The 10000-nt window shown below is 39.7% G+C and overlaps 1 protein-coding gene across 3 annotated transcripts in view; it reads left to right on the plus strand.

Moving 5' to 3' along the window:
• The window catches only part of LOC138013425 (uromodulin-like), a 29283-nt gene extending 23851 nt beyond the window's left edge, over nt 1-5432 (plus strand). For all 3 annotated transcript variants that reach the window (XM_068860510.1, XM_068860509.1, XM_068860511.1), the window contains exons 5-6: nt 2013-2147; nt 3268-5432. In XM_068860510.1, the coding sequence (XP_068716611.1) occupies nt 2013-2147; nt 3268-3635 (503 nt within the window). In that variant the 3' untranslated portion in view covers nt 3636-5432. The remainder of the gene's footprint in view (nt 1-2012; nt 2148-3267) is intronic.
• The last annotated feature ends 4568 nt before the right edge of the window (nt 5433-10000 follow it).

The following is a 10000-nucleotide window of genomic DNA, read 5'->3' on the forward strand; positions in this document are numbered from 1 at the left end:
ATAGTGACAAGATTGCTTCAGTTTTGCATTTCTATGGCACACCAGTTTTAGAAATAAAGCAATCATAAAGGCCTGACGATAAATGTTGAAGGACCCAACATGTAGATTATATGTTGGATCGATCAAACATGCTGAAAATTACGAGGTGGCCGATTGATATCAAAAATCCTTTTAACATAAGACGCACAGGGTAGTAGGTAACGTATCTTTGGTAACTTAAAGCGAAAAAAAGCTCACTCATCCAACATAAGTTAGGTCGATGTGCCAAAGCTTTGAAATCTTAAAACTTTCCAAAAAAAAATTAATTAATGGCATCATAAACGCCTCTGACACCCAACAATTTATCACTTTTCAATGGTAAATATTTCTGTGAAAATCGACACCAAAATGCTTAAAATTTTCGAGGTGACCAAGTTTCACACGTTCGGCAATCTTTTAAAGCCAAATTGTTTGCAACAAGATGTCTTCTCTTGGTAAACTCGTGTCTTGATGGTACGACTGGGACTTGGAGATCTTCGAAGGAAAACGGCGACGAAAACGTTACCTTAACTTTTCAGTATCGTGCATCGTTCGCAATTTTGCCATCTCGTTCACGTCGCACTATAAACGGGGCGAAGTGTCCCAAAAGTAAATTGGTGCGAGCAGTTTTAGAGTGAAAAGACAGAATGAAACGGTGATGTTTGTACGCTCACCTTGTAGCAAAAACTTCAAATTATTCCACGTCTTTGTTACGCAGAGGACAGTAAGAATATACTGGTATGCTAAAGTGACTGCCGCACGTGCAGCAGCAATGATAGTCTTTTTTTTTTTTTCTTTTTTTTTTTCGGAGTGGTCGTCGCCGGCTGTAGCCGTAGCTATTTGTTATCGATTCTTAAACTCCCTGATATGCGAACAAGAACTTCAACAATGAATCTTCCCATTTGAAACAATTACATAACAGAAAAGTGCTCTGCTTGTCACTAATAATAATACGTGGCATTTTAAAGCCAATCACTAAGCGTCAGCCGCTGACGTAATCGACTATTCAAATGAAATCGTTGTATTCATGGTTATTTTTGTCATTTCATTTTCTGCCTCTCGTGTGATTGGACAAAGAGAATGCTTGAATGCTTTTCAAGTGTTTATTAAAACTCGATTACAAACACTCAAGTATCTAGTTAACTTGATCAGGATTCGAATTAATAATTTGGAACTGATTTGGATTCGGATCACTATATCTATATTATCTGGAATAGGCCTTATCGCAATTTTGGAAGCCATTTTGAGGCAAACGTGTCCGAAATAACAGTGTTTCTACGGGAATCTGACTTAAAAACACTAGAGAAAACCCTGAATGTAGAAAAAAATTGTGTATGGTTATCTTTAGTTGCTAACCAAAGGACTTTATTGACAAATTTGAGGATCCTACCTGCAGTAGAATTTGTCTAGCGATTTTTAAATTTTGCCATACAATTGCTTGAAGTTTACACTCAGTCAGACATGCGTCTGTGGGAAAAAGTTATAGACAAATGTAACGGAAAGGTACCCGTCAAGATGGTTTCCAAAACCGTGATATATAAGGCCTATTGTGGTCCTCTTTGGTTCAAATGGCACCTAATCAGTTTCAAATGTTATTCACTGCTGACTATTTAAACCGAGGGAACAAATAGTTGCAGCTTTCTTGCGGAAGGACTGAATCTAATTACTCAGCGGGACCGAGCAGGTGAGAGGCATGAGTCTGGAATGCAAAGTAATTCTTGATGTCACGGACAGACCCATGCTTCTTACTTTCTCGGCCGTAGGACGAATGGACATTTAACATCTTTTGAGGATATTGAAAAAAAGACGACAACCCTCAACAAGGAAAAGCAAATTGTCTATGTATTATGGTTAGGAAATTCAACAGGTTGAGTGGTCACACATAATTAACAAGTTTATCATTTGATTGTGTATATGTCGTCAATTCTGGTAATCTTTTCCATGTTGTTGAGACAATTTTGTAATAACCTCCTATATCGTTTAATTTCCCCAAGACATTGACGAGTGCACCAATGGTGAGTACAATTGCATCAATGGAACAGCTCTCTGTTTAAACACGCTCGGATCCTATAAGTGTGCCTGTAAGCAGGGTTACCGAGGAGACGGTCGGAACTACTGCATTCCAGATGGCAAGTATTAAAAACTGACAATCGGCATCAGCAAAAGTAGACATAGGCCAACAAAGGACACAATTAGCTGTATCAAGATGGGGGTAGGGGCTGGAGTAACCCATATCCCTTAAGGACGGTGCCTACTAATTAAAGATATTTTTGCCCCGGTGTGTAATTATGCAGGAAATGGAGATCTTAACAAGTGTTACTGAAATCCAAAAAGAAAATTGGGGGTAACCACGCATTTTTCAAAAATAATTCATGAATAATATTTGTAAAAAGCTTTAAAATACAAAGCAATGTATGGCGTTCTTTCTCAAATTAAAGCTTAATTATCTCTCAAAAATGCATGGTTACCCCCTATTCTTTCCGGATACCAAGAGTACTTACTAAGATCTACTTCCTCCGGATAGTTTTAAACCGCGCAAAATATCCCTGTATTAGTAAGCATCGGCGATAGGAAATCCAAGTATCTGGAGATGCGCAGAACGTTTACGCAATAACAATAGTAGGCACCGTCCTTAATTATGTCTTTTCAATCCGATGATATAAATACTGCCAGGAGTCCATGACTAGGAACCAACAACTTTACAGAACAAGTTATTTTTTGATCAATTTTCCCGCGAAACCAGACCTTTCCAGCTAATCACAAGTCTTGCGTGAGAAACTATTACCCACGGTCACTCGTGCAAGCCAAATCTCATTTAAGAACTCATCTAAAAGGAGTTTTATCTGCGAAAATGCCATTGCATAGACCTGGAATCAACTTGTTTGCTTCCTCTTATGTTGTTCACGAAAAACTGCGAATAACCCACCCATCTGTCGAAATCTTTTTTTTTTTTTTTGGGGGGGGGGGGGAGGGAGGGGGGGTAAAAACCCGTAATGAGACTTGATTCTGGACAAGGTAGAAATAGATTGACATCTTTCATCAATTTTGTCCGAGAACGTAAGTAATTTATCGAATTTGGACAAAGTGTTCATCTGGTCAGCGGGTTTAAATTGAGGGTGTCATATGATTCAGCGCGTATTGCAAGCATCAATGATTTCCCTTTTCAAGTGTCTCCGCGTCTGTTGGCAAGTAACTCATTAGCATAAGATTCAACGAATTATTTCATTGACGGCATGTTCCTTTATTTAGAATGCCAAAACTACCAAGTATTGAGCAATGCTGACAGAAAAACAACGAACGGTGCATCTACTCTATATTGCGACAACACACTTGGGCCAGCTTGGTTTCGTTTCCAAGGAAACGCGGGAACAAGGATTCCCAATTGGTGCGTCCCTAACAACAGATGCGGGACCCACGCAACTGGGTGGTTAAACGGCGCTCATCCCCTGGAACACGAGGGAAAAGTGACACGAACGGTCTGTTTTAACTGGAGTTCAAATTGTTGTAATTGGTCCGTGAATATTCAAGTGCGGAATTGCAGTGGTTACTACCTGTATTACATCAGTGGAACACATTCTTCTCAGCCGTGTCATCTCCGTTATTGCAGCACTGACTGAGAACAAACTGGACCCTGATAACATTATTAGCAGCAGATCAGTGGCTGTGTATTTTATTACGCAAAACAAACTCTTCCAACCCTGACCAGAGATTTTTCTTCTTTGTTTTCATGATAAGGGCTCAAGTTCAGATGGATTCTGTGGGATCTTTACCAGAACAAATTACCCTTTGATAGCTGCGTCTGTCTAAATAAAAATGTTTACACACGTTACGTCATCGCCGCCATGCTGGTGGACGAAAAAAAAAAAAGAACTATCATACGCCTTTATCACTCGGCGGCCCTTTTGGAGTCTGTGGGAATTAAAGGCTTTAAAAGGGCCAGTTATTTAAACAAAGTCTAACTTAAGCCGCGGCTTAAGACAATTAGTGGACCTCCAAATCTGTTTATAAGCGGTATATTTTAAGTAGATAAATTGCTGTCTAGTCTGGAATGCAAACCTTCTTGTTATCATCAGCAGCAGACAATATTAAAATATGATTGTTGGTAATATTGAAAATGGCTTAGAACGCGGTTTTGTTAAACATTGTCTAAACTATGTTTTAATAATCGACCCTATGTCTTTGCATTGTCTTCGCACGTCCAGCCGCACACTGAATGAGGGGTTAGACGTGCAAAATCTTTTGTTTGATATGGAGTGATATGGCGATATGGTCTATCGGCTTATTTTGTTCGTCCACGAGCACTGTCTTGTTTATTAATTACACCATCATCATGTCAGTCTCAAGAGATTGGTTGCAAAACACCAGTGCGAAGAATACAGTCGAAGTCCTTGAGACTGGTTTTGACACTTAAGTGGTCACTTTAAAGCCGTGCATATGTTCTATTTAAGACAGTGAATAAGCACATATTATTATCGTTATTAAATAAGCTAGGTTCTGAATTTTTTAAGAAAAAAAAAAACCAGAATCAAGATGCAGGGAAATGAATTTCAGTTTGTATCAGTAAAAACGTTACCAAAGAAAAATGAAAATTATTCCCTTGAAACTCGACTCTAGATCTGTCCTTTTGTTCGCGCAGACTTGGCATGTTGTATATGGCATGTCGGAACAACTGGAGTATATCATTTTTAAAAATGCCGGTCTTATGAGGAAGAAACACAGAAACGGGTTTACGAACTGGGTTGATATATTAAAGTATCCAGAGTACAGAAAGTTTGAAAGCTGACGTTTCTATAGTGTTCAAATGGATGGACTGGTCCCACCTGTCCCACCCTGGTTAGAATTTTTCTCTGTCCCTGTGTGGGCCCATTTCCATTAGTAGGGCTAACGCTCACATGGTTCATATGGAGTAGAAACCAAGCACTTCACATTACACTCTAATCAGTTAAGTCTGGTTATGAAACAGTCTGGGAACGTCTTTTGCAAGAACGGAGACATCGCGCTGCATGACGTGACCATTACCACGCACAATCTTTTCTCATCACTTCACAACTGGGTGTGGTTTGTGCATGGTCAGGACCAGACCGCGAACAAAAGCACAACAAGGAAACTTGTGGAGTTTTCATTCAGAGCAACTTAAAGTCTCTCTGAAAAAGGGCCAATTAACGCTCGAAATGTCAGTTTTCCAATTTCTCTTCGGTGGTCAATTTACCATATCAACCCAATTGATAAACCCTTTTCTGAGTTTTATAGGGGCCTTGTGAACTCCCCGAGAGTAGTATACGGAATGATGGTTCTAGTGGGGCAACACCTCCAGAAACGTAAAGTCACCGACATGTGTCTATGTTAAAGCATTTCCTGAATATGACCTCCAGGTATTATAACTCCCGTATTTCTTGCGGTCGGTACCTTTACCATAATTACTTTTATTGACAGTTTTTTTTAAAATTAATTCTGATTTTAACATGTTCGGTAAAATAAAACATGCACATGCTGTTGAATAGATTTTTTTCTCGGTTGCATGATTTTATAATAAATATGAATGCTAATGTGGTTTAGTCCACACAGAACCACACGATGTTTTTGAAGTTAATTTTTTAATACACAATACATGTTTCGGATGAGACAACATCCATCGCCAGATGTATAGTGAGAAATAAAATGAAAATATGAAATAAATAGTATAACAAAGTGAGATATTAAGGAAAATAATTTGTTATACTATTTATTGATTGCATATTTTCATTTTATTTCTCACTGTACAACTGACGATGGATGATGTCTTATTCGAAACATGATTGTCTTTATTAAAAAATGAACTTCAGAAACATCGTGTGGTTCATCAAGGCAATATTACTATTATTATTATTCGATTCGATTCTTTCCAGTTGTTCCACTGGGTAATGTTTATTGTCTCAGCCACTCCCCGTAGCTTAGAGACACAACACTTTACGTAACAGGTGAGCAGTTCCAAGGATGGCCGATAATTGTACACTTCCAAGGAAGTCAGGTACATCTAGCTTGCCAAACCAAGTCTTTGCACCTTTTGATATGCTTCCAAGAGCACCAATCACGAACGGTATTATTGTGACTTTCGAGGCTCCATGAATCCTTCTGATTTCAAATGCTAGTTCCTGGTACTTTTCAACCTTCTCCTCTTCAGTTCTGGTGATGTTTTGGTCCGCTGGCACAGCTATGTCAATAAGTGTCCATTTGTGTGTTTCTTTTTGCACTAGAGTAATATCTGGCCGATTATGTTTCAGCACTTTGTCTGTGTAGATAGTCATGTCCCAGGTAATCCTCACTTCTCCATTTTCTGCGGTTGGCAAGGGTTGATGGTCTCACCACTTGTCATTACACTCTATCCCATACTTCCTGCACATCTCCCAGTGTACCCGCAGGTCCACCTTGTCGTGGCGCTTCCTTATTCTGTCTGGGCAAGCTTCTTGAATCCACTGGCAATGTGTCGTACTGTTTCAGTGGCATCTCCACACAATCTACTCAGTGGTGTCTCTGAGGTCTTACCTATGCTGTACTTGATCGAGTATGTTCTTAAAGCTTGTTCCTAAGCAGCAAGAATCAAACCTTCTGTCTCCTTTTTTAAGAATCTATTGCTGAACCATCTCCAAGACTCCTCTCCAGCTTCATCTGATATTCGTTGGACAAACGCACCATGTAGGGCTTTCTCCTTCCAGTTTTTTACTTTCTCGTCTTTCCTCCTCCTCTCATCGTCCTGCAGACTCTCTTCTTCAACGATCATTTTCTCCTTCAACGCAGCTTGAAGCATCCACTCTGTGCTCCCTCTTAGGTAGCCATGAAGGGATTTGCTCGCCCTTCTTACACACTCCTCGATGCCCATCAGTCCTCTCTCCCCCATCCTTTCTCGGCAGGTACAGCCTCGCAACATTACTCCTGGTGTGCAGACAGCCATTCATTGCCAAGATCTTCCTAGTTCTTCTACGCATGTTGGCTACATCCTGCATTGTCCAGTCCACAATCCCCGCACTGTAGCGTACTACACCTACAGCCCAGGTATTGATGCCATCGATCAATTGTCCTCCATTGAGTTTTGATCTACACAACTTCTTGACTCTTCTGATATACTCCGATGTTATCTTGCTTTTCATCTTAGTGTTGAGAGTCTGGTCCAACTGTAAGATGCCAAGGTATTTGTAGCCTTCCTCCTCTATTTCCCCGATATGCTGGTCGTCGGGTAGTTCTATTCCATTGACAAGTTTGTCAACCTTTTCCGGCAATTCTTCAGGATTGCCTCGTCTATAAGCAATTGATCTTTACTTCCTCGGGATCCCTTCCTGCACCCCTTCTGTACATCTATTAGCAGTCCATTCCTTTGTTCTACCCTAGTACCCATTTATTATCATTATTATTATTATTATTATTATTATTACTATTATTATTATATCGTTATCGTTATCGTTATTATCTGTGAATAACTGTTGTAATATTATCGAAGATTGTTTGAAAATTTTGATATTGAGAATATGCTTTTGCTTTCTGAGGTTGCGGGCTGAGTCTGTCGCCTCTGTTTCTGATTTGTGTCTGACAAATCGTCGCCCTTATTTCTGATTTGTGCCCAAAAAAATCGATTTCTGGCCCAGGCAATAAGATTTTCTGTCAGATACTGTAATCTTTGATTTTCAAAGTAAAAGGCTTCGCTGTAAATATTCGGAAATTACTCACCTTCAATCGAACCACACTTCGATATTGATGTTGGTTGCGACTTTCTGCCTTGTGACTCAAGTTACCAAAACACCTCGCGAACTCGGGGAAGAAGACCAATACCACCTTGAGCACTCGGTTGAGCAAATCGAGATTGCTTTCCCCAATACAATATCTACTAATTTACGTACTTTCCCTTTTTACGCGGGGGCCTTTACAGTATGTTGCCTCCTCGGGTTTTGGCCTCTGGGCCTCTTGGCCGTGCCAAACGCCTGCGGGGGCAATTGTTTTTGTAAGTTATTACTTTCATGAAGTGAGTCAGTCTCATGCAACAGCTTGATCTAAGGCCGATTCTTTGTCTGCTTAAGATTTAATTTAATATTTCAAAAGCCATCTGTCAACTGGAAAAGGAGTATTGTATATTAATTTGAGCTCACAGCTGAAAGATATATTGGGAAGTGGGCTTACAGCAATCTTCCAAGGAACGTCAGCGAAGAGAGTATGTCTTGTTTGTGTAAATGTTTGGTATCTCTTGTCTTGTCGCTGTTCATCATTCGATGTTTCACTGGCCAATGTACACACGAAATGTGTGAAAAAATATCGCTAAATCTTACAAACGATGCCAAACACAATTTAGCTCTTCATGGGCATGTCTTAGAAATCTTGAGCGTATCCACATGGGAGGAATGTTTCTTTGCCTGCTTGGAGAACTGTCAATGCCTTTCTTTCAACTTCTTCGAGTCCAGTAATAAAACCGCAAACTGCGAATTGAACGAGGCCAGCAGAAAGATCGTTCCGGCCGAAGCGTTGAAAGCAAGCGTGGGAGTAACTTATTATGAGCCCGTCAGGAAATATCCAGGAAGGAAGGTAATAATACAGATACATCAAGGTGGAGCAAAGCTTGCGACATTATTTAAGAATAATATTTTGACGAAGTTTGGTTGGCATATTTTTAATCACCGGGTGTCTAAAGTGAAAAAAAAAGGATCTCTTTTGTGTGTGTGTGTGTGTCAATTTCAGGGTGTGCGATAAGGAAAAACAGCAAACCGGTTTGACAGGTTTTTTGCTATTGAAGACTTTTGAATACTGATTATCTTCAAAACCGGTTTTTCTAACCAACCCTTAAACTTGTTTCAACTTGTTTGACTGTGACGTCAGTGCCATCTCATTGGTTCTTAGCTACTCCATTATTCTTTCCCTATATAAGCGCGATACTATCCGGCTGGTTGGGCGGAACGGTACCACCAGAACACATTACAGTTCACTCCAAATAAAAGAAAAATTATAATACAATTCAAACCAAATATATGACGTGTGCAGTTCATTTAAACCTCTGCCGCCATCTTGGATTTGCCCTCGTACACCTACGTGAAGTGCATCTCATTTAAAAACCGGCGGCCATCTCTCTCTCTCTTAAAAACCGGTTTCAATGCCCTTGAGTCTATTTGCATACATGAGTAAAATTGGTCTATCCATCCCCCCTATACTACTCATATCGTTGATTCATTCCTCACGGGAACATTGGAACCCACAAATGACCAGCTCCTAACTTCAGTGGCTTCATAGCTCAGTTAATTAGAGCGTCGCACCGGTATCGCGAGTTTACGGGTTCAAACCCCGTTGAAGTCCTGAATTTTTCAGGCTTCTTTACGCAATTGCAAAAATTGCGTTCATAACTGCGAGGATCATAGCTTCACTTAATTATTTTTAACATACATGACATATATTAAAAGGAGAATTCTGCTGTATGTGATTACTGCAGGCCATACGGGAGGATTTGTTAATTTTCTTTGAGTGCAGCATTTAACTTAAAAATTTGCTTTCTTTTTCCATTTTTCTGGTAAAAAAAACCTGACTTCAATAATTTTTCCCTAAAAATTCTAAATAACACACTTTTTTTTGTAAATATCTCGAGATATTCTAAATCTCAAAAAATATCCGGATATTTGTGTCTAGGCCTAATGGAAATCGAACCCCGGCCACATTTGGTGGGAGGCGAGTACTCGGGCGAGTAAGCGTTAATTCTGAAAAGGATAATTTTTGAAGGAAAATTCTATTCAAAGCCTATATCTCTATTAATGTTTGATAGAAACCTCTTATTATGGAAGTGAAAGGAACAAAGATTGGTTTCTTGGTTATTGTGACAGCCCAAGTATGCACAAAAACTGCACAGAAATGAGAATGTTATTCACATCTGGTCCTGCCATTTATACGGATGATATTGCCCGGCGAGACGTCAAGAGGTTGAGCGAGGTAGGAAAAGAAACGAATTATTTCTTTGTTGAATGAACTGCTCTGAACTTGG

The sequence above is a fragment of the Montipora foliosa genome, chromosome 8 (assembly GCF_036669935.1).
Source record: "Montipora foliosa isolate CH-2021 chromosome 8, ASM3666993v2, whole genome shotgun sequence".
NCBI classification, from domain to species: Eukaryota; Metazoa; Cnidaria; class Anthozoa; order Scleractinia; family Acroporidae; genus Montipora; species Montipora foliosa.